Raw genomic sequence first — 24,425 nt, forward strand, 5'->3', positions numbered from 1 at the left:
CATGAGTTCAGTTGCTTTTATAATTACTGAAATGGAGAGCTTCACATGATTCCAGTTTCTTTTCATGTCTTAAGACCTTGGTATTTCGTTAGTTGTGTATATATTTGTATTGGATAAAATCTATAATCTTGATAAATTTTGATATGCTACTGTGAAGTGTAACAGTCGATTATATTTGGTGCAATGTAGTAAGGAGTCACTTTATGAAAATTAAGATGACTCTGATTTTGATGAAATTTTTTTAATAGGTATTGGTTATAAATAAATACTTCTACAATTTCAGTTTCTTAGAATATTTCAAAGGGTTTTTAGGGGATGGACTGAGTTGAAAATTCATGTATCAAATTTTCGATTTAAATGGAATATGATCCAGCTATTAGTCACAAATTATCAAGGTCCTCTAAATTTCAGTTTTTCAGAATCCCTCAGCCTCCAAATTTGATATTTTTCTAGAATCACAATCATTTAATATATTTTTATTGAAATTAGAAAACTAATTTTAAACATAAGGTTATGTATTAGTACCTATATCTTAATTTTAATCTTTTTGTAAAGACATAAGTGATGTAAAACTAAATGGTTTAATGAATTAAATAACAGATTATCTGCAATTCTAGTATTTAAAAAAATTTTTTTTTTTTTGTTAGCTATTTTTAATTTTATTTTATCTAGATTATTTCTTAAGGCAATTTACTGTTATATTCAAAATTTGCTGAACATTTTCAGAAATTTTTATCTTTTTAAAAAAATCTCTTTAAAGGGTACAGTGTGTGCAAACAAAGAAACAGAGTTGAAAGAACTTCACGCCAAACTTCACCAGAGTATGATAAACAACACGTTACAACAGAATTTACTGAAGCACATGATGATTGATCAAATAGATATTGATATGGAAGAACTTGTACAAAATGATGCTGGTAAGTATTTTCTACACACACACCTTATATATTCCGGTTTGTTGGCTGTCATGGCTCGTGAGCTGCGACAATAGTTATATAATCTCACATTCTGAAAATATATATATATATATATATATATATTAGAATTAAAAAAAATATATATTAGAATTAAAAAAAAATATATTAGAATTAAAAAAAAATATATTAGAATTAAAAAAAAATATATATTAGAATTAAAAAAAAATATATTAGAATTAAAAAAAAATATATATTAGAATTAAAAAAAAATATATATATATTAGAATTAAAAAAATATATATATATATTAGAATTAAAAAAATATATATATATATTAGAATTAAAAAAAAATATATATATATATTAGAATTAAAAAAATATATATATATATATTAGAATTAAAAAAATATATATATATATATTAGAATTAAAAAAATATATATATTAGAATTAAAAAAATATATATATATATATATATTAGAATTAAAAAAATATACATATATATATTAGAATTAAAAAAAAAATATATATATATATATTAGAATTAAAAATATATATATATATATTAGAATTAAAAAAATATTTTAGAATTAAAATAATATTTTAGAATTAAAAAAAAAAAAAAAATGTGTGTGAGAATAATTGTAAAGAAGTGAACCATAGCAGAAATTCAGTCGACTAAAATAAGATGGAAAATGGGGTGAGGAAAAGGAAAAAAAATGGGAAGTTACATGTGACTTCCCATTTTTTTTTTCCTTTTCCTCACCCCTGTTTTCCATCTTATTTTAGCGACTGAATTTCTGCTATGGTTCACTTCTTTACAATTATTCTAAAATTTTGCCAATCAAATAAAGATATGTTAGAATTAAAAAAAAAAAAAAAAAAAAATATATATATATATATATTAGAAGGGGGTTAAAGAAACATTGGAGAATTCTTTAAATGTGGACCTATCAAGATTTGTGAAGCTCAACAGGTATAGTGAAGCTTAAATATAAGATTATAGACAAAACAAAGCCATATATTAGTATATAGACTTATTTGTCAGTAAGGAAAAAAAAAACAAATTGGGAGAGGTTTTATATGGTTTTTATACCTCTGTATTTCAGAACCTAATGCTTCTCATCAGAAAAGGGGCTTGGGGACTAGGTTGCAAACAGTTCAGTGTAACATCTAGCTAAGGATATAATTAGAAAGATAAAGGGAATGATCAAAAAGGAGAATATCTGGTGGGGTTTGAACTAATGCAGTTGAATTTAAGCTGTACTGGGAATCTAAGAGAAATTGGGAATCTTGAGGAATAGGGCACATGAGGAATAAGGGGATATGATATGGAAGAGAGAATGCTGCATAAACGGATCAAACACATATTCAATGAGCGAAGGGGATAAATAAGGATGGTCAAGAATTATAAGCAAGTGATGAGGTGTTTGAATAGAGTAAGGTGAAGTGGAATAAAATGCAATAAATAGTATAATAAAGAACTCCAGTGAAAAAAAAAAAATATAGATACGAATATAGGTAAAAAGTAAAACCATGAGGTGAAGAGATCGAAACAGATGAAATAGAGTAAACTGAAATAAAATGGAATAAAATGAAGTCAAATAATATATATATATATATATATAGTCTAAAGAGGCTTCGAATAAAAAAAAAAAAAATGCAAAAATAAAAATAAAGAATGCAGTTTAGATTCCTGGAAGGAAAAATATTAATTTTAACCTATCGCAGATTAAGCACCTACATAATCCGATTTCTAAAAAGTTTATAATAACCAAAGAGAATTCATTTATATATGGATAAAAAAAAAAAAATAAAAGCCTGAACTAAAATTGTTAAATAGACTTAGCACTTGCATAAGCCGATTTCGCAAAAATCTTCAATTTTAAAATAGAATTTAACTACATAAGGATGAAAAGAGAAAACCTTAACTAAAATTTTGTATATAAAAAAACGGGGATCATCAGCTGCTTACGTGTGTGTGTGTATATATATATATATATATATATATATATATATATATAGATTTGTTATTGTTGTTTTTTCAAGCGATACATATGGTTAATATTGGCTCCGCCTCGAAGCTCATTTTTTTATTTTTATTTATTTATTTTTTTTATTTACTTAGAAAGTCACCCTTTTTAATTTGTTTGGACGTATATAAAAATTTTTATTTATTTAATGTTACTGTTTTAAAAATAATAAATAAAAAAATTATATATATGTATAATTACAATAGAAAAATGGGAGCATGAAAAGTAATATGGTTAAGCTTACACATGGAAAACAAAAGGACAAGATATTCTAGTAAAAATATAATAAATTTAGTTCTTAAAATATTGCAGCATTAAAATTTTTTGTAAATTCAATTTAACATTGTATAATCAATTCTTAATGCTGCAATATTTTAAGTTAATTTATAACTTAAATTTATTATTTTTTACTAGAATATCTTGTCCTTTTCTTTTCCAGTTTTAACTAGTCCTTTACTTTTCTATGTTTAAGCTTAACCATATTACTTTTCATGCTCGCATTTTTCTATTGTAATCCATGATTTTTCTAGGCTTCTAATAAATTCACTTGTTTGTTTAATTTCAGTCTTATTTTTTTTGCCTCTATAAACATAACATGCACATATGTAATAACAATGTATGGGACTCGTCTGCTTCAATAAGCCCCCCCCCCCATTATCTCTTTCATTCTGTCTGTTTCACTTGTTACTTTTTGCGACACTAGTGAATTAGTAGCAACACTAGTTGCTGAAGCGACGTGGTTGCTATGGAAACCAGTCATAAGTGTCGCTTATTAAGTGTTATTTCTATAACAAAATGATTACTATCATTTTTATTTGCAAAACAGTAAAATTTATTCAAACTATTCATATCTTGAATGTTATTTTTACATTTTGGCTAGTGTAACCTCTGACCTTCTTCAGGTGCACCTTTTTGAACTCTAAAATCTATACGGAATTTAAAACTGTACTTTTTCTTTACTCCATGCCAGTAGATTGTTGCGTTTTGTCAGCTATGACCAAATGGAAGTGTTAGGTAATTATTTTTTATTCTAAGTCAATATTGCTTGTAATAAAAAAAAGACTAATTTTTACACAATGCTTTATCAGTTATGCCATGAGTTCTTGTTGGTTACATCAACCAAAACCTGAGAATAGTATGAAATGAAGATTGATAATTTGTATTTGGATTCAGACTACTGTTTTTGAGTGTTATTCTCACGTTTCAGCCAAGGAGCATGGCATAACGGATAAAGTACTAAATAAAATTCAGTTCTAAGTGATTCTTCTGGAGTTTGATGGTTCAATCCACAGTGCAAGTGGTACTTATAATACAATTGCGAATTATTTAAGACTTCTACCTGGTCATGGCTGATAGAACAAGAACATGCTGGATTAAACAAAGAGCTCCGTTCAAAATTCCTTACAAATTCCCAAGTTTGATAGAAAGATTCCGGAGTTTAACAAGATACATCTGAAGAAGGTTGGAGGCTAGATCAGCTGAAATGTTGTGAGAATAACACTAGAGATTAGAACAGTATAAAATAAGTACATATTGGATATGTTTGAAGCCAAAACAACGCATTACAGAATAAACATTTTGTTTGTTTGAAATTTATAAATACATTTTGAAGACCTACCTCATCCGCAGTACATCCCTGTTCCCTCTTTTTTTTTTTGCTTGCCATGTTGTTGCTGGAGCATAGAATCAATAGAAGTCTATGCTCCAACAACATGGCGGAAAAAAAAAAAAAAAAAAAAAGACACCGATGAAGTGCATCTCTGAAATGCATTTATAAATTTATTTATAATTATATTTTATTCAAACTCAAGCAACGTTTCTATCAAGGAACCCAAACCCTAATTAGAATAGTAGTTTGAATAATACAAAATATGAATCCTTATCTAAAAAAACTCTAAGACAAAGTTTTTATTCAATATGGTCTGTGTTGAATTTTAAATTTGTAAAAACCATTTGTATTTCAGAAATAGAATGTGTCAGCTCGGGCTCATCATCACCCGTTGAAAAGTAAGTTTGCTTTTGTTTGCTATTAGTTCTACCATTAAAAAGTATTAAAGAAATAATTCCTTGTCATCATGCCATACTTTTTGTTGATTTTAATAATATTGCTTGAAATAATGTATGAAATGTTAGAAAACATTTGTTCTGTTAGAGTATTTCTTTCAATTTTACTAAATATTTGCTAGCTATGTGGTCAAATTATTAAAATACATAACTCCCGTTTGTTTTAAAATAAATCTGTTAGCTTTGCAAAATTTATGAGCGTTAAATAGATGAAAATGAATGGTGCTATTTTCATGTGTAGTTTTAAGGCCAATTGTTCTTTAAAACTAATTGTACCTACTTGGCGTTGTCTGGGAATCTTTTTTTTTTTTAATAGGATTTTCAGAGGAGTGAAATCTAATTACAATACTATAATTACCTTAAAAGAAAAATCTAACTTCAGACATTTGCTTATAATCACATATCACACAAGAACTATTACTTGCTAGATTTTCAAAGTTGGAGCTAGATATTAAACTGATATATTCAACTTTGGTTCTGACTAGACAAATTTTATTTGTTGTTGTACCATGTTATCTGCAAGACATTAACATGGTAACAATTTTTTTTTTTTTTTTTTTTTTTTTACTAATCCGATTTCCGATTTAGCAGTTTTCTAAAATGTACAAAATTTTAGTCACCACCAAACTATGGTGGAATAACTCTTATTCTTTTAGTAAGAGTTATCGTTCCTTATTTGTTTTTATTTTTATATTGGATACTGAACTTAAAAAAAAGCGTTGTAATAGAACATAGGAATATTTACGAAACCAATTTCAATGTAATGGATCCCAGGCAATGCTGGAACGGTACAACTAGAAAAATAATAAAAAAAAAAATTTAAATTCAAATAATTAAAAGAAAGAATTGTGCTTTGCGATCATTTAATCTTGAAGGCCCTTTCAAAACTTGGTTCATATTTTAATTCCATTTTAGTTTTGCATTACGACATGTAATTAATTGAAAGTTGTTTGATTTCAAACAAAAAATGAATAAAAATACACCATTAATCAGTATTATCTGATAATGAATTTTTCAATATTTATTAATTAATATTTCACTAAGCTTAAACTATGAGTATAAGATAAAGGAAGGTTGGGTGGTAAAATAATTTACCAGACTTATTAAAACTCAGATTTTAAAAGAAATTTCTATCTAAAATAAATGCTTTACATTAGCATTCAGTTATTAATCAATACAGATAATTTTGATTTTTCTTGGTTTTGTTTTAATGGGGGGGCATTAATTAAAACAAATTTTTGGCTTCAAAAAAGAATAAATGTAAAAATTACATGTACTTTTATTGCCAATGTAGTTTTAATGTCCCTCAAATTTTGCCTTTATTAAAGTCTATCTTATTTGATTGACTGACAATTTTCTAACATCTGATTTTTTATCTTTGCATTATAAGTGTTATTTCTTTTAATTAAAATGCAATAGTTTAGTTAAATTTTATCTTGCTTATTTCACTAACAAAAAGTAATGGCATGTCTATAGTAATTATTTAAAACGTAAAAATTATCTATTAAATGTTTATTTTGTTTGTTTAAATTGTGATGTTTCTATAGAATTTGGTTAGAAAACTTGAGAAAAAATGTTCCTTTTTTTAAAATGTTTCTTTTAAAATTAGATTAGTCATTTAGTTTGTCTTCTCTTTTCGTTTGTAAAAGGAAATATAAAAATCTCTTTAAAAAAATTAAAAACCACATCTAATAGCATTTCTGGAACTTTCTTTCTGGTCTTTTATTCTCATAATGGTTTGGCCATTTCTTAAAAATAGATTGACAAACATTTCTTTTATGGTGTGTTACTTCTAAGCCTGTCTATCAAAGCTTTCTAAATTTAGCAGGCCAACAAAAGTCACTTATCATGCAAAGTAACACGCTGACTTCTTCCTCCATTCATTTTGTCATGTATAACTTGTAGAGATGCATTATTAATTCTATCAAAACCAGAGCAAACGGAAGATGCCCACCATTTTGGTGTCCCAGACTTCATTGTATCTGACAATGGACAATGGAACATGATTTTTGCCAAAAGATTTGAAAATTTTATACAACTATTTTGCCCATCACCTTATCACAACACTATCTTTCTACCCAAGATCACCTGGTGCTACCAGATCAAGCTGTCTAAAGATACTGGTTTCCTGACTAAAAATGCACCACACATTAATGTTATTTTTTTCTTTTCCCTTTGCAAAACTCAATCATATTCTGCAAAGCCAAAAACACTTTTCTTTACAAAAAAAAAACAAACTAAACACCATTAATAAATATTTGAAGATATAAAAAAATTTAAAGCTCAAAACGTTTCCTAAATAACTATATTCAACACTAAATAACCCAAAGAGTTGATATGGCACAAAGCAACCAAACGAAATCCACCCAAGATCAAATAGATGAGACAAGATGTCTATTTGCTGAAGAGATCTAAAAAAATATTTTTAAAAAAAATGACACTGAGAAAACCGGAATTCAACAGTTCCTACAAGTGTATTGTATCACACCTAATTCAAACTGTCATGTAGGTTTCTGTCAGAGATGTTTAGGAAAATAAAATTCCTATTTGATAGACTGCTGCCTGAGCAAAAAAAAGTCTGATACAGGTAAATAATCACTTTAAAATTCATACAAAGAATAAGAACATTGGGAAGGTTTAATTAAATGTGTTGGCAGAGTATTGTACATGATTAAAGGTCCAAGGTACATGAGCACCACCTCAACCAATTGAATAAAAAATAAGATTGGAAGAACCAATTCTGATATTCTATGATTTATGTAATGTACATATGTCAAAAGCTAGAAAAATAAATCCAACTCCTAAATGTGGATCTAAAAACGAAGATAAGATATAAAAAATACTGACTACACCAATTAGTACTAGTTTTGCTGGTAACATTAAGTTTTTTTTACCAATAAACTATTAGCTATATGGTTTTTCTCTACTTTGTAAACTATTCCAGACTTGAGTTTTTCCTAAACTCGATATGACGTTTTGGCTGGCATGTCCATAGCTTCTTTGCGCCCCCCCCCCAAAAAAAAACGCATTAAAAATTGAAATATTTTCAATGTGTTTTTTTTTTTTTTTTTCATATTCACTACAGGATTCTCGAGCCTGCTGCCTTGGTCAAAATGAATGTTTCTTCAGTTGCTCTCGTTTTGATAGGGTTAAATACTGATAAAATCATTGGTATTTGATGTGATCTACAAGACGATGGCTAGTATTTTTATCTAATTTTTAAATCTTGATCTTTTTTATCAAAAGATTCTTATTACATAGATTCATGGATTCAATAATGACGATGCATTCTTAAACCAAATTATCTGTTTTGTTTTGTAAAAAGTCTTGATAATTTTAATAACGGTACTAGATTAGATGCAAGAAATTAGTTTTCTCTGAAAGTTTTAAACAAAATCTTAATTATCTGAATGCAAGTGTTGATCGATTGTGCTTTCTTGTTGACATATTTACATGACATTTTGTTTGAGAGCAAGAATGATTTCTTTTTTTATGATTGTTTACAAACTATAATTATTTTGATCATTGAAATCTTGCTTACATTGAAATTAACAATTGGCTTTTTTCTTTTCTTTGCATCGCCATCGCCCGTTCCTACCTCCGTCCCATGTTGTTGTGATATTGGTTTGATTTCCAGTGACTTTTGTTGCTTTGCTGCTGTTGTGATAGTTTGCTTCATTGCGTTAGAGTTGTTATGGTCTTGAGAACCACTCTTCACTTAGTCTGTTGATATTCACTTTGGAGAAATCCCTAAAAAAAAAATAGAATGCTGCTCAGCACTATTTTGAAAATAAAGAAAATTTATATAAAACTAGTCAATGTTAAAAAAGAAAATTTGAATGTTTAATTTTCTTTAAAACATTTACTAATTTTTCTATACTAACTTGAAATGAATTTAAATGCTTTTGTTTACACTGGTTTATAAGCTGGTTGGAGATATTTCTAAGATGGCTAATGCATTCTGGGATTGAAGTAATGTAAAAATGAAACATCATCCTATATATATATATATATATATATAACCAGTCAATGTTTTTAAAATAAACTTTGAAAAATATTCAAAGTTAATTTGAAACTTTAGGGAACCGAATGTTACTTAATTATACAAATTTATTAATAAATTTATTAATAAGTTGTTTAACAACGAAGATCTCAGAAAAAGGAAATTAAATTGTTTAATAAATGTTTTTCTAAATTTTCCATTTTTCTCTGCTTTTATACACTAACTTGAGGTGAATTTAAAAGTACCTACTTTGTTTACATTAGTTTATAAGCTGGTTTGAGAGACTTTTAAGATGGATAATGTTTTCTAGGTAGAAGTAATTAAATTTAAAAAAAAAAAAAAAAATACCCTGCCAAATAAATTTGCTTTAATAAAATGAGATTTTATAAGAATGAAAATTTTGTAGAATTAGAAAAGCATTATTGGAGCCTTAAACCCTGTGCTAATTTGAAAAATGAGATTGTTTTAAGTGATCACATGTAAACATCCAGAGAAAAACTGTAGGAAAAGAAAACAAAATTTTGAGAGGGAAAGGGAATTACTTTCGCATATCAATTTAACATAAAATGATAATCTATTTTGACATGTCAGTTTTAATGACTATCCTTTATTTCCTTTTACAGTCAATTTTTAAAAAAGTTGTTTACATTTAATTGCAGAGGGCTATAGCAAATGGTATAGAAGTGTAGTTATACTAAAAAAAATCCCAAAATGCATTCTGTATAGCATTAGATAAGATGAATCTGCAATGTCAAATTTGATCAAACTCCTACATTAGGTAGGAGGATTTGCTGAAAGTGGTACATTTAGAGTTTATTCCAAGGACAGTCTGGTTATGGTGTCATGGCTATGGGGAGTGTTCATCCTTTTGGATAAACCATTGCAGAAATATATTGATCTTCAATAGCAGGAAGCTTCGTCAGCCAAACAAAAGATTGGAAGTAATTGAACAAGACCATACTGAGCGGAATTTAGACGCAGTTGACCTGTTAAACTGTAAAAACTCAAGTGAGCTTGTTTCATATGAGCCATTGTTTGAATGAAAAAGTTTAAGTGACACTTGAGGATCAGAGGTGACCCCCAGAACAGAAATCAGTGAAACCACAATGACTTTGAGATGGAAATTCTCTCTCTCTCTCTCTCTCTCTTTGCGGATGACACTTTGAGCAGAAAAGATTTGTCCATGGCGCCATCTCCAATGAGAAAGGTCACAATCTAATAAGAAGCTATTTGTCTTTCTCTTTCTCTCACACATGCAAGTAACCCGTCCTGATTTTTCATCGACTGTTCTTTTTTTAATAAACCTTTTTATAGATTAATATCTGCGTCGGTGGTTTTGTCAGCGGACGAACCAGAACTTGGATTCCTGATGGATACATAACGATTTATGCACGCATTGGTAGAGAAAACATGAAAGTTTGCAAAATATTTATTTAAAAAAAAAAAAAAAAAGTCTGACTAAAGAAAGTGATGATAAATTGGCGGCGGGGGGGGGGGTGAGAAGAGAGAGAGAGCGCTTGTCCACCTTATGAATACTTCCAGTTAGTTTGTAAACGTGTATAAACGGTAGAGCTATTTTTGAATTATTTTCAAGTTAGCATAGAAAAACATCCATGGTAAATTATAAATTTTTTCTGGTGCTGCCAGATCAGGTTGTCTGAAGATACTGGCTTCCTTACCTAAAATGCATGAAACATTCTTTTTTGTTTTTTTTCATTTCTCGTTGCAAAACTTAATCATGTTCTGCAAAAAAAATAAAATAAATCCAGTTTTCTTTTTTAAAACAATCAAACCAAGCACTGAATAAATATCTGAAGATAAAAAAAACTTGAAGCATAAAAACTTTTTCCAAATTACTGGATTCAGCATTATTAACCCGAAAAGAGTTGATATGCTGTAAAATTAAACCAAAGCAAACTGAATATTATGCATTGTAAAAAAAAAAACAAAAAAAAACTAAATATGGTTTTATGCAATAAGTTGCTTTAAAATAGTGCTGACCAGCATTTTTAGGATTCCCTTAAGTTAATATTAACCATTTAGTCTACTACTACTACTCTTACTACTACTCTTACTACTACTCTTCCTCCTCCTTCTCCTCCTACTACTATTGTTAAAACTTTTCACAACACCTTCCTGTGCCTGATGACAGAATGCTGCCTTTTCTATTTTTCTACCATTTTTATTTTTATACATAGATTATTGTCGTTATCATGATCACTAAATTTTATTTGTACTTTATTTATACTTAGATTGTTGTCATTATCATCACTATTTTATTTTGATGTTTTCTGTTTTTTTTTTCTTTTGTCACCCCCTTTTTTTTTTTTTTTTTTTGTATATATTTGTTGTCATTTTTGGTGTTATTGTTATTTTTCTGAACATTTTAGCATGAGTGTCAAACAAAATTCATCCCTTGCTCGTGTAAGTATGGGGGTCTGCTGCTCTAGTCAACCAAGCATTGTCTGTTGTCACAGGCGTTTTTTTATAACTAATCAAAATAAGAAAGGCAATGTGGTTCAGTTTTGCTCAAATACATAACTTACTGAGTTGAAATTTTTATTTAAAAAAAAAACTGAAACTTGTTTTAACAGGAAGCATGCATTTTACTTTTCTTTTTTTTTTTTTTTTTTCAAATTATGCAACTCATTTCTTGAAAAGCAATACTAAAATTGAATTCATACTAATTCATTCACTGCTGACAAAATAGTTTTAAACTATTTCAGTTTCTGCTGTATTAATTTTCTTTTGGAAGAATTAATTTATTTTTAAATATCTGATCTTTTGCTATTTTAAAAAACAAAACAAACAAATGACTTATTCGGGCTATTACATTAATTTTGGTTATTTTCACAATGTTTTGAGTGATGTAACCTCTGACTTTCTTCAGATGCATTGTTTTAAAACTTGGAACTTTTTCATTGGACTTATAAGCTCTTGGATCTGCGTAGAATTTTGATGTGAAAATTCTGCATCATCTGCTATATTTGAAGGGCTTGTTTAAAAAAAATTCAGAGCATATGTAGCCTGTATGATACCAGGACAATATTCAGGAGTAATTCAACTTTTCAAATATCTCGTCAGTGTCAAGCTTCTTACAGAAAAATATCCAGACCAATAACTGTATGCCATTCCATGTAAGTGTGGCAAAATATACAAAAATGAGACTTGCCACCCATTAAAACTAAGCCTAGAAAGAACTTTGAAAGGCTGTAATATGTGAAGAAAATTGGAAAATCTGGTATAATCTGTCTACATATGAAGGGAAAACGGAAAATTATAGACTGAAGAATCTTAAAGAATAAGACCTCAAGAAATGGTGCATATGTTTGACAACAATAGTCTCTTAAGTAGACAGAATGTGATACAAAAACCTTTAACACCAGAAAACAATTTGCAACACGAGTAATGGTGTATATATGAGTATATAACAATTTGCAATGATTAATGGTGTGTGTAATATATATATTACACATCTAGACAAAATTAGGTTTAAGACTCCAAATCCATACTCAAGTAGTGCAATGGATAACACTTGGTTAAAAATCAGTTTTATATGACCTTCTAAAGACTCAATTAAGGGAAAGTAAATTGACGTCTACCTGACCATGGCTGACATAATGAGAATAATCTACCCCATCTCCCTAATTTCAATATAGTTAAACTAGAATATTCTTAACTTTGAAACAGTTTCAACTGAAGAAAGTCAGGGTTACATTGGTGAAATGTGAGTATAACACAGATGAGAATCTTAGTGCGAATGGTAGAAATTATCAATCTTTTATTTAGAAATTCTGAAACCTGGATCAAAACCTATATTCATAAAAGATGAATTATAAAAATAGGAATCTGGTAGTACTAGTGTGTGTGTGTGTGTGTGTATATAATATATATATATATATATATATGTTGATTTGCTGGGCTCTTATTAGCTGTAGCTGCCCACAAATTACCTGTAAAGGAAAAGCTATAACCAACCTAACTTTAAAATGGATTTCTAATTGTAAATTCTTGTTTTGTAGAAATTAGATTTTATGTTAAAGCTCAATACAGTGAATCAATACTTGAACCCATGCATCTTATGACCGCAAATAGATATTTAAAGAAATTAAAATATCTGAATAAAAGTATTCACATGTGGACATGGATGAAGTGATTCTCTTAAAGAAATCAAAATAAACTGCTGGATGAAAGACATCTTTTTTTTTTTTTTATATAAAGAACTGTTGAAAAATCTATTAAAATGGTTACCATTTATAATTTCTTAAAAAAAAACAAAAAAAACTGATATTAAATATTTTTTTCTATTAACAAGAAAAAAAATTATTAAAAAAAAACGAAAAAACTCCATGACATTTCTTTTTACTTATTTGCTGTTGCAAAATTATAAATAAATTTCATATTTATCCAAGTTTTATATTTTTATAAATCTAATTTTATCATTTACAAAAAGATAAACAAATAAAGCAATTTGAGAGTTGGTTTTGATAATATATTTAAGGCTAACAATCAAATTTTGTATATTAATGGGGATGGGTGAAATGATTGGATTTATGATTATAAATATTATTTCAATGGAGTCAAACATTGTTTTGAACATGTATAAAATTCTAAGGTTTCATATAAAGTATTGCACTCAGGGCTGCGTTTAATGTCCGGACAGGGATATTGGAATGTTATACAGTAGAACCCCGGGATACAGAACTAAAAATTAGAAACAAAATACAGTATAGTATATAATACACATGTATATAATCAAATAACATAAATAACGCCGTAAAGCAGGACATATGCCATAACTAGGGACCGGAAAAACATTGTATTCCACATTGTAACCTGAAAAAAAGTATCATAGAGCCACAATATCTTGGGGTTCTACTATATTAAGAATGGAGGACTTACAAAAAAAAAAATAATAAAAATGATAAAATTAATAGACGAAAAATTTGAAAAATTATGATTAACTACTTCACTAGTGAGAAGAATTGAATGAATTAGAACTTTGCAAATAATGGCATTTGTATGATGTATTAAGTGGCTCAGAATGTTGTCTTGATCTTTATAATATGAAAAGTGCAACAAGGAGGAAAATCGGTGACTAGGATAATTAAAGGCAGGCAGATATAATGAAAGAACACAAAGTAATAGTAATTCAATTTAACTTCAATTGAGTCAAACATTGTTTTAAATACATATAAGACCCCGATTAACATAAAAGGTGCTTCTGTATTGAACAAACGAAATTCAAAAATCGAAATATTGAATTTCAAGTTAACCAAATGGTACCCTACGTAATTGTTGGGTTGCAAATAGTAACATATCTAAAAATTATGGAAAACAATAAGGGAGAAAAATAATTATTGATGGAAACTTTTTTCAATAAAGTTTATATGGGGAATAAATTTTGTCTGACATTTTGAATTACATTTGTCATGTGATGTAAACAGAACTTAATTATCTCCCCTATTTTAAAGCGAAATATAGGGATTTCACTTCATTTCTTAAATTACTTTTTTCATTAATTATTTTTCTATTTTATCGATTTTCATAATTTTTGGATATGTTACTATTTGTACGATCACAATTACGTAGGTATCATTTGTTTTACTCAAAATTTTATGCTTCGATTTTAATATATAAGTACCAAATAAAAATGTAAAAATATAGGTCAAAGACAAAATGTGTAAGTCACATATAGTGAAGAAGCACGTACAGAACCATGCAAAGTGGTCCCAAAATGTTGATATAAAAAGAGAGAAAAAAAAAAAAAAAAAAATACCAAGTAAATAATCAAATGATTTAAGGGAGATAAGTCAAATTTCAGCTGCAAAGATTTATGCCCCTTGTATTATTTGAATCCTTTAAGATTGTCACTATCATAACTATCTTCCTTACCAAAATAATTGCATTTTAGTTTTAAAATTCGGCAATATAAGTATTTGACTCTTTATTTCCTGTGACAGCTTCCAATGTTTTTTTTTTTTTGTCTGCTAAGGGAAGAATTTGAAGATAGCTGCCCTTCAATTAAAATTAGGGCTTTGTTGTTGATGTTGTCTCACTTCTCTATTAGCAAGCAAACCCACTGCATGTCTGTTTTTGTTTTCTGTTCCTCTTGCTCCTTGCTGTTTCTTCTCCGCCCCTCTTGTGTGCGCCTGCCCCGTGTAATCTACATGGACTAATCAGCATGTTCGAAAGACAGAGAGCAAACCAACAAACTTCTCCCACCATTCTGCCCGCAGCGGGAGATTCGGCCCGAAAGACAAAGGTCAGTATTTTAGATTGTTGCCATGGTTACAAATAGATGCGAATAACTGCTTTTTTTTTTTTTTTCTTCATTTCTAGGAATATCTTTTGTTCTGTGCCAAACATTTCACTTGATATCTAGAAAGTGTGTTGCCTGTGGAGGGGGTGTATATAACGTGCATTTATTTTGATATATTTGAAAATTTTGTATATTTTTTTGTATTCTTGTTTGGTTTGCAAAAGCAACAATGGTTGACTTTTTACATTTTTTTTTTCAATGTGAATCTCTTAAGAGTTAAGATCCTCTGCCCTATCAAATTAAGCATGAGCACGTTTCTGTTCGACCTAATTATGTATTTATTCAGTATCATATATTTAAAAACAAAATGTACTTATAAACACGTTAGCTGCACTTACTGGGTGGTGCCTCGAATGTAGCAAAATTATTTTCATTTTTGTTTACACATTTTTTTTAACTTACACAGAAAAGCAAATAAAATTTTAATTCTAAGGGAGACAACTATTTTTATATTCAATTAAAAATAAAGAGGTAAGAGTGGTTTTTAACTTTGAAATGTCATGTTCAAATTCAGTTCATTCCATGGGACAACTTTCATTTAGGGATGTTGGCAAACTCCATATGGTACCTTTTTGTAAGTGGTCCTGGATATGACCTTAAATTATATCCAATAGTGAGGGCCCCAGTTAGCGGGCTTTGGGGAGTGTGGAGCCACCCTTTAATTGCCATTGCTTCCAGGTCCAATCCGACCCGGAGTGGTAGTACCTGTTAGGGTCCCAACTATAGGTTAAATAGAAACGGACTCGAAAAAAAAAATTCTATTAAAAAATTCTTCAAAATCACTGGATTCGCCATTAAATAATCCGAAAAGGGTTAATATGCTGTAAAACAAAAACAGCCAACCAACCTTTTGTAAATACGGATTCTTTCTGGAAAGAATCTAGAAAACAAATGCTAGTAACAGAATCATCTGTGGACTTGTAAAAATTTTCTACTTTTCATTAAAAATATGAATTATTCCTCTTAATTTTTTTTTTTTTACAATCGAAAAATGTTATGAGGTATTCAGGCAAGAATACATAATTTTTGTCACTGTAAATTGTATTTTATTATAATGCTAATAACATGACAACAAATTAAAATTCTCTAGTTAGAATCAAAGTTTGATTGGTCAGCTTAAATGCTAGTCTGGTTCAACTTTTAAAATCTTATGAAATAACTTCGATAATACTGAAGTATATAAATAACTGGAAAGTCTCATTATTCGATTGTATGCAGACACATAAATACCTACAATCTCACAGAATATACAAGGTTGAACTCCCACCACCTTCACTAAAAAACGAAACAAGTAAAACCCCAAACAATCCACCCATGCAATAAAACTCAATCTTCACAATCTAACCATATTTGGTACAAATAAGCTGACTTGTCCACTAAGTTTCAGTTGTGGATGCCCAGCAATCTTTTTGTTATTGCGCCAAATATGCACCTTTGCATTGCAAGCACATCTGGATACAATGTAAAATTGTAAATAACTCTGATGCTCATACCTTGCTCCATTTTATTCAAATCACTGTTCATCCCTCACAACATCTTCGTCTGCACAAAACTTAATGAATACTAGATAGTACTCTGTTGATTATGACTGACAATCCATTGACAAATTGTTAAAGATTAATGATCCCATATTTTGATATTAGAGTGCAGTGACCTTTGCAGATAATCATCTGGTGGATTGCAATTCTCCACACTTTGTCTAAACGCATTAAAATAGCTGTAAGGATACTTTAGTCATCGTCCCATCAGTAGGTGATACGATTCTGAATGGGTTTTACATGTTTGCTTAATAACTTTGATTTTTAAGAAAGAAAGAAATTAGTTTTGAAATCTTTGATCTTATTCTTGATCTGACTGAATGGCAAACAGATCTATGAGCAGCCACCAAAAAACGCAGACCTGTGTAAACCATGGAAGCCTGAATACGAATTTGAAATAAGATTTCTTGCTTTTAAACATTGCATTCGTAATATATTTAAGTAGGAATAATATCAACATCAAAATACTTTTCATGTAACTTGTAATTCAATACTTGGTTGAAATATCTTATATAAGAAAGATTTTCTTTTAAACATGTTATCGTTAGGATAATCAAATCATCTGCAGATGACAAAAAGATTAAGTTTTGAGTTTACAAATTTTAGCTTTTAATTATTTGATTGAAAATGTTCCCAGACTTCATATCCTGCATTTTTTTTTTTTTTTTTTTTTTTTACTGGTATTAGTTTAGTCACTTGATATAATTAGTTAATTATATACTTTCATGGCATAAAATTATTGCTGTGCAATATCTGAATAAAAATTTTAACCGCTAAATTTAAGAAATAAAACTATTTTTGTAATGAGCGTTTTAAAAATGTTATTTTCTTAAAATTGATTCTTTAGTATAACTAATTCTAAAAAAATGAATTGGAGTTTATACTTTAGCAAATCATAAAAATTAAAACACACACGCACACACACACACACACACATTATACCATAAGTTCTGTGTGGATTTTAATTCTGACATTTAATAGTAAAAATCAAATATTTGTATCATGTATTTAAACACTTTGTAAAAATTTTATTTTACAGGAAAAATCCAAATTTCATTGCTGAAGGTCATCAAAACAATTTGTATTCAAGGAGTATTTGAGGCACATAATGTTTTGAGTTTCAAAAAGATACCTCTGCGACCCAAGTAATTCCAAATATTCACTCACCTTCTAAAAAAGAATGGATGTGCAGAAGATCGTTTATAAAATTCACAAGTGCAAATTTCGCCCTTCAAGATGAAGACTTTTCAGAAAGTCTGAATTTGAAGACCTTGTAGCATCACTTAAAGAAAAAAAAAAAACGTACAATATCTGAAGAATTGACACTGGAGTTTTCCTCGAACCGTACAACTGTTTCTAATTTTCAACAATGAAAAGATTCCTAATCTTGGAAAATGAGAGACACCTCATGAATTGTCTGAATGCAACTGTAAAAATGTCAATATTACTCTGATCAATATTCATTTTCATTTAGGTGTTCTCCATAGTTAAGTAAATATTTAGAGTTGCTTTGGCTGCAGAGTTATTATTGAAACTAGAACATTATGTGCTTTGAATTCTCTTTGGATACTAATTGTTTTAATTGTTTGAACAGTGAAATTTTAATTTTTCCCATAAAATTGAACACTCATATTTGGATTCTTCAAACTACGGTTCTCATCTTGAGTGTTATTTTTCACATTTCGATCAATGTAATCTCTGACTCTCACATGTATCTTGTCGAAGTAAGAGAATGTGTATGGAATGTTGAATGAAATCCTTTATTTAATTCATGACAGTAGCATGCTTTCATTCCATCAGCTATGACTGGATAGAAGTCATAGAACTAACTCCAATTGTCTTTTGAGTGCTGCCCGCACTGAGGCTTGAACACTATGCTTTGTGGATACTTGGTAAAATTCAATTCTAATTTCAACTCCTCTGGAAGTTGAAAGTTCAATCCTCAGTATGGGCGACATTCAAAGTGCAATTGTGAATTAGGACTTCTATCCACTCATGGCTGAAAGAAGTAGAGCATGCTTCCTCTGTTGACTATATAAAGGATTTCATTCAAAATTCCATAAAAATTCTCAAGTTTGAGAAGATACGCATGAAGATTGGAAGTTACATTGACTGAAACATCGTAAAAATAATACTCAAGATGAGAATAGTGGTCTGAAGAATCCAAATACGAATAATTAATCCTCATTTAAGAAATAAAGTGACAAGTGTTCAAATATATACACACACACACACACACACACACACACACACATATATATAAGGTCAATCTAGATTTTTATCAATAATATTATTCCTACTAAATCGATATTTAATTTTGTTTCACCAGTTTTTCTTTCATCGTTGCAGCCTATTCTTAAAAACAAAAAAATTGAGTTATTTCCTTCCAGAAAATAGTTTGAATGAATTGGCATTATTTTCATATAGCCACCATTTTAAAATAAAGTATAAAAATAAGACTTGAGTAACTCTATATTCATCCATACCAAACTTAGTTCCCTTTGTTTGGACGGAAAAAAATCTAGTAAGCTAAAAATAACAGCATATTTTAAAAGTGTAAATGTAAAACAAGTTGCAAATAAATACACTGCCGGGCAATGCCAGGTAGGAACAGTTAGTATGATAGATAAATATTTAGTTATGTTAGACATTCCAACAGTTACATTTTTAGAGAATTAAAATTCAGACAGAACTTATGGGATATAAAAAACTTTAGATATGTTTAACAGTTCATTCTTTGCGTGTTTCTCCAGCAGTGAGCCTCTATCTTTTAATGTTGATTCTCTATAGGTGCGGTCATGTTGCAAGAAGATACAGAGTCCAGTTTCCTGCAATTCTCGACTTGTAGGTTTTCATTGTTTTGCCATGATGCCCAACTTCTAAACAACGCATGCTCCTATTAACTAGGGGAAATAACTAAAATAGAGAGGTACCTAATTCTAAATCTTTGTTACTAATGTCTTTGTATCCTCCCCTCCCTCATTTAAGCAGTGGTGTAGCTTTGTAGTGAAAGTATTTTATATAGTTCCAACATATACACACCTTTGACCATGGGAATTCAACCTTCACACAGACTGGGTCTTCTTTCAGTTTATAGACAATGGATAAACTCTGTATACGCTACTGTTAATGATAGTTTTCTCTAAATGATACATGCATGTATAGCTTATTATTAAAAAAAAAACCTTCTCCTTTGAAAATGTCATTTGCAGCTAAATATTCTTTAGATAAATGTCACCTTTTAATCATAACAGCGAGATGTGTATCAAAATTACATGCCTGAAGAGAAATATGATTGATGTGTAATGCGAGTTGAAAAGATGGGTTTAGTCCTGATGACCTCAGATTAAATCTGGACAGTATAGGTAGGTGTGTGCAGAACAGGAAACGCTGCTAGTATGATTATTTTAAAAGAATGGACAAGAGTTTGGGGATTGTGTGTTTTTATAGGAAAAATATGCTTATTCAATTATATTTCATCTTTTCTTTATACCAATCCTTTGATTTATGAAGCTCAATGTAACTACAAAGCATACACAAATAAATGATAAAAGGTATATATTCCAAATTCAAAGATATTGTCCATCTTACCATTTAAAAAAAAAAAATTTTTTTATCATGTTAAATCTTTGATTCTTAACAGCACCTGTTTTGTAGCGCAAAATTTTTCTTGTAATTTTTTAATCTATTCTGCCCTGACTCCTCAGAAAAATATGAACCCACCATTAAAAAGGAATATGGACATGATTATAAAAATCTGAAAAAATCAGAATAGTTGCAATTCTGTTTTTTAGTTCCGCCATCTTTGATTCTCAATCTTAATGGTGCTGTCAAGAATTTAACATTTTGAACATGCTGAAAGAATAAATGGTAAGATGGACATCATCTTGAAACTTGGAATATAGACTTTTTGTTGTGTGTGTGTGTATATATATAATATATAATTATGTATGTATATATATATATATATATATATATATATATTAGGACAGTTAAGATAGCAGTTCCAGTTAACAGGGGAAGACCAAAATTTTAAAATGATCATTGAAGGAAGTAATAAAAAACAGACTATGGAGAAAGGATAAAAATCTGACCAGTGATAAGTTAGTTTCGAAGTCAATTTTTTAAAGCCACCCAATGCAAGTAGCAAATAAAATGGACGTTAAACTAAATATGATGTTGCAAAGAATGTTTTTAAGTCGATGAGACTACATTCAACTGCATTGCTCCTCAACCATCACTGTTTGAGTGCAGTAGTAAAAAGTCCAAAACAACTTAAAACAATGCCAAGATAAGCAGAGGAAAACTAATGTTTCGGCTTTCCTTCTCTTGAGCTCGTTGAACGATGGGAGTCTTGTAGAGTCTAGTCTACCCCAATATTTCACTTCTAAGAGAGCACTTTATAAAAACAAATAACATAGCAACAAGAGAATTTGAACACTACATGCCAAGCCTACAATCAGGACCAGTAACAGGCATATGTGCAAACATATACGGCATACTTGTGGTGGATGTGATGAGCTTAAACTTGAATTGTCTCATCACTGCCATAAAGAGTCTGTCTTTACATGGCATTTGAAAATCAAGGGAAGGGAAAAATCATAGATGAGGATCGCAAACCCAATCTAGAAAACCAGATATGGTGTATTTTTGTAAGTGCTGGGATGGGAGCGTCAAGATCAATGGATGCTCAGGGTACTTATATCTCTAGCTACACCACTGCTTCAATACATCATTAGATAATTGGATCATTACTTTCTATAAAAGCAGTTATTTCATCAAAGTATAAAATTTTGCATAGTGATGTTTATCTTTAAGTAAATATTGCAGAATGCCTTAATATTTTCTTCAGTGGTTATAATCATTTTTGAAATGTGGTGAGAAAGAAGTTTCAGCAATCTGTTTTATAGGGTTGCTGCAAGTTTTGTACTTTCATTTTCAAAATTGCATATTTTACTATAAAGCAATTATTTGATTACATTTTAAAACTGATTTTCTTGAAACATTTTTCAGCAAATGAAATTCTATTACTGAATAGATGGGCGTTTCCTGTTCTCATTTTGAAGATAGGTGGGCGTTTCCTGTTCTCATTTTGAAGATAGGTGGGCGTTTCCTGTTCTCATTTTGAAGATAGGTGGGCGTTTCCTGTTCTCATTTTGAAGATAGGTGGGCGTTTCCTGTTCTCATTTTGAAGATAGGTGGGCGTTTCCTGTTCTCATTTTGAAGATAGGTGGGCGTTTCCTGTTCTCATTTTGAAGATAGGTGGGCGTTTCCTGTTCTCATTTTGAAGATAGGTGGGCGTGTAAATTGACTGTCAAGATGATTGTCTAACTAATTGAAATAACATTTTTATCTCTGATATAAGGGAAAGTCATATTTCTGTGTCTCATTCAGAAACTTCACAAATTTACAAACCTTTCATCAGATTCAGTATGACATCGATCTGCTTATAGCAAAAAAAAAAAAAAATAAAACAAAATTACAATTTTTATGTTTCTAAAATTTTTGGCCTATTAAAGAATGCAAGTACAAATTTACATCTCGTTTAATGAAAGAATACAACAAAAATTTTGTTTCTGAATTTTTTTGATGAGGATTTGTTATTCCTAATGTTCTGATTTTTCTTAAGTGCTATTTTCACAATATTTCGGTTGATGTAACCTCCGACCTTCAGGTATATTTTGTTGAAATTTGGAATCTTTGTCACAATTCAGCAAGGACCTATGGCGTAATGAATGGTTAAGTACTTGGTAAAAATCTGTAAGTTATGCTCCTCTGGAGGTTGAAAGTTCAATCCTCAGTGTGGATGACACTCGAAACACAATTGCAATTACTTAGGACTTCTACCTAGAAATGACAGAACAAGAAGAGTATGCTATCTAGGTGTAAGAAAGCTTTCTACTTTAATAGTTTCTTCCCCAGAACTGCTAGACTTTGGAACTCCCTTCCGGGATTCTGCTTTCCCAACTGTACTGACATGCAGAAGTGCAAGCGTAATGTGAACAGACATCTTGCTGTTCATCTTCCTACATAGTATCCCTGTAACTTATGTACTTGATAGTAGCCCCCTCCCCTACATCAAAGTAGCACTGTGCCTTGTTTGGAGTGAAAATGGAATTAAAAAAAAAAAAGTTCTGTTTGAAATTTTGAGAAGATTCTCAAATTTGACAAGTTGCACTTAAAGGTCAAAGGTTACATTGTCAAAATGACACTCAAGATAAGTACTCCAAATAATTAAATATGAACCTTATCTAATATAGTCACGCTATGGGTAGTTTTTCTTTTACTTTCAATATTTTTTTTTCTATTATCTTGAACTGATTGCTTGTTAGCAGTTCATTTTAAACAAAAGATATTATACACTTTTGAACTGTTCTATTTTGGGAAATTGTGAGTAGTTGCACTAGTGCTTCACAAGTATTAACTAACTTTAGGCAACAAAATTTCTACTAAATAATGGGATATTAGATGTCCTCCTATTGTAAATGCTCCTCTACCCACTACCAAATCTTTCATGGCTTTAACAACCTTGTAGACATAAAATTAGTGTGCTTTCCACCTAGTTATTTTTTTTTTTCTTAGGCTATCCTAGTTCCTTGTATTAGTCACAACTGGTGTCGGTAAAAGTGCTTCACCCTCCCTAACGCTATTTAACAACATGGTTCACATAGACCATGAAATTCATCTAACTTTGAACTTTGTAAAGTCAATTCTTTCTCTTTCCAAATATCCATATAAATAGTGTTTTATTATGAAATAGAAAAATAAAATTTATTTTTATTTATTTATTTTTTTTTTTGCAAACGTTTTTATTTTTAATGTTACAGCTTCCAATTTTTTTGTCATGACTTTTGTATCACTTCCTTTTATTTTTGTTCAAACCTTTTCCTCCGCAGCTGGTGTGATTGTCAATGTGATTTGTTTTTCTCCCCTTTTCCCCATTTTTCAAATTGCCCGTCCTTTCCATTCTAGGCAGTCACGTCTGGATAGTCCGCGGCACAACAAATTTTATCATGCAATTCAACACAGATTTGCACATTTTCCAATGAGAACATTCCCCGTGGTAACTACACTCCTCCTCCTACTTGTATCACTCTTCCCCTCCTCCTTACCACGAACCCACCAACCCCCTTCAATTTCCATATCTACTAGCTAATTAATACCCATCATGTCTTTAGAGTAGTTCTTCCAATAGTTTGTAAACCTTGCATGGAAGGGGATGAGTGTAATAAGATTCTGAACCTAAATGTAACTACTTTGATTTCGACTGGATTTTTGTGGAAATAACTAAAAATAAAAACTTAATACATAACTTCAAAGCTTCAAACTAATATTTTAGAATCATAAATGCAAGATATCTGAATTTTCTTTGACACATAATATTGAACCCAATATTTTTTTTTTCTTTTTAAATAAATTTATTTCAAATTTGCTGTTTGAAATATCTTAATATTTCTAACTGAATTTTAATAGTTTATACTTTTTGTTTGTAAATATGATTTAGAAAAAAAAATCTTTATCTATTTATTATCCAAAAACAAAGATTTG

At 29.6% G+C, this 24,425-nt stretch overlaps 1 protein-coding gene across 9 annotated transcripts in view; it reads left to right on the plus strand.

Moving 5' to 3' along the window:
- Positions 1 to 24,425, plus strand: part of LOC145292962 (kinesin-like protein KIF21A) — a 267,292-nt gene that overhangs the window by 177,272 nt on the left and 65,595 nt on the right. For 4 of the 9 annotated variants that reach the window (XM_080139175.1, XM_080139176.1, XM_080139181.1 and 1 more), the window contains 4 exons: positions 761 to 917; positions 4,915 to 4,957; positions 19,668 to 19,721; positions 23,850 to 23,940. In XM_080139175.1, coding sequence (XP_079995301.1) covers positions 761 to 917; positions 4,915 to 4,957; positions 19,668 to 19,721; positions 23,850 to 23,940 — 345 coding nt within the window. Of the gene's footprint in view, positions 1 to 760; positions 918 to 4,914; positions 4,958 to 11,407; positions 11,442 to 15,200; positions 15,283 to 19,667; positions 19,722 to 23,849; positions 23,941 to 24,425 lie in introns of all 9 variants that reach the window. The other 5 variants (XM_080139182.1, XM_080139183.1, XM_080139177.1 and 2 more) reach the window with 4 other exon arrangements.

The sequence above is a fragment of the Euprymna scolopes genome, chromosome 14 (genome assembly GCF_053919585.1).
Source record: "Euprymna scolopes isolate OS-2025 chromosome 14, ASM5391958v1, whole genome shotgun sequence".
In the NCBI taxonomy this organism is placed as follows: domain Eukaryota; kingdom Metazoa; phylum Mollusca; class Cephalopoda; order Sepiida; family Sepiolidae; genus Euprymna; species Euprymna scolopes.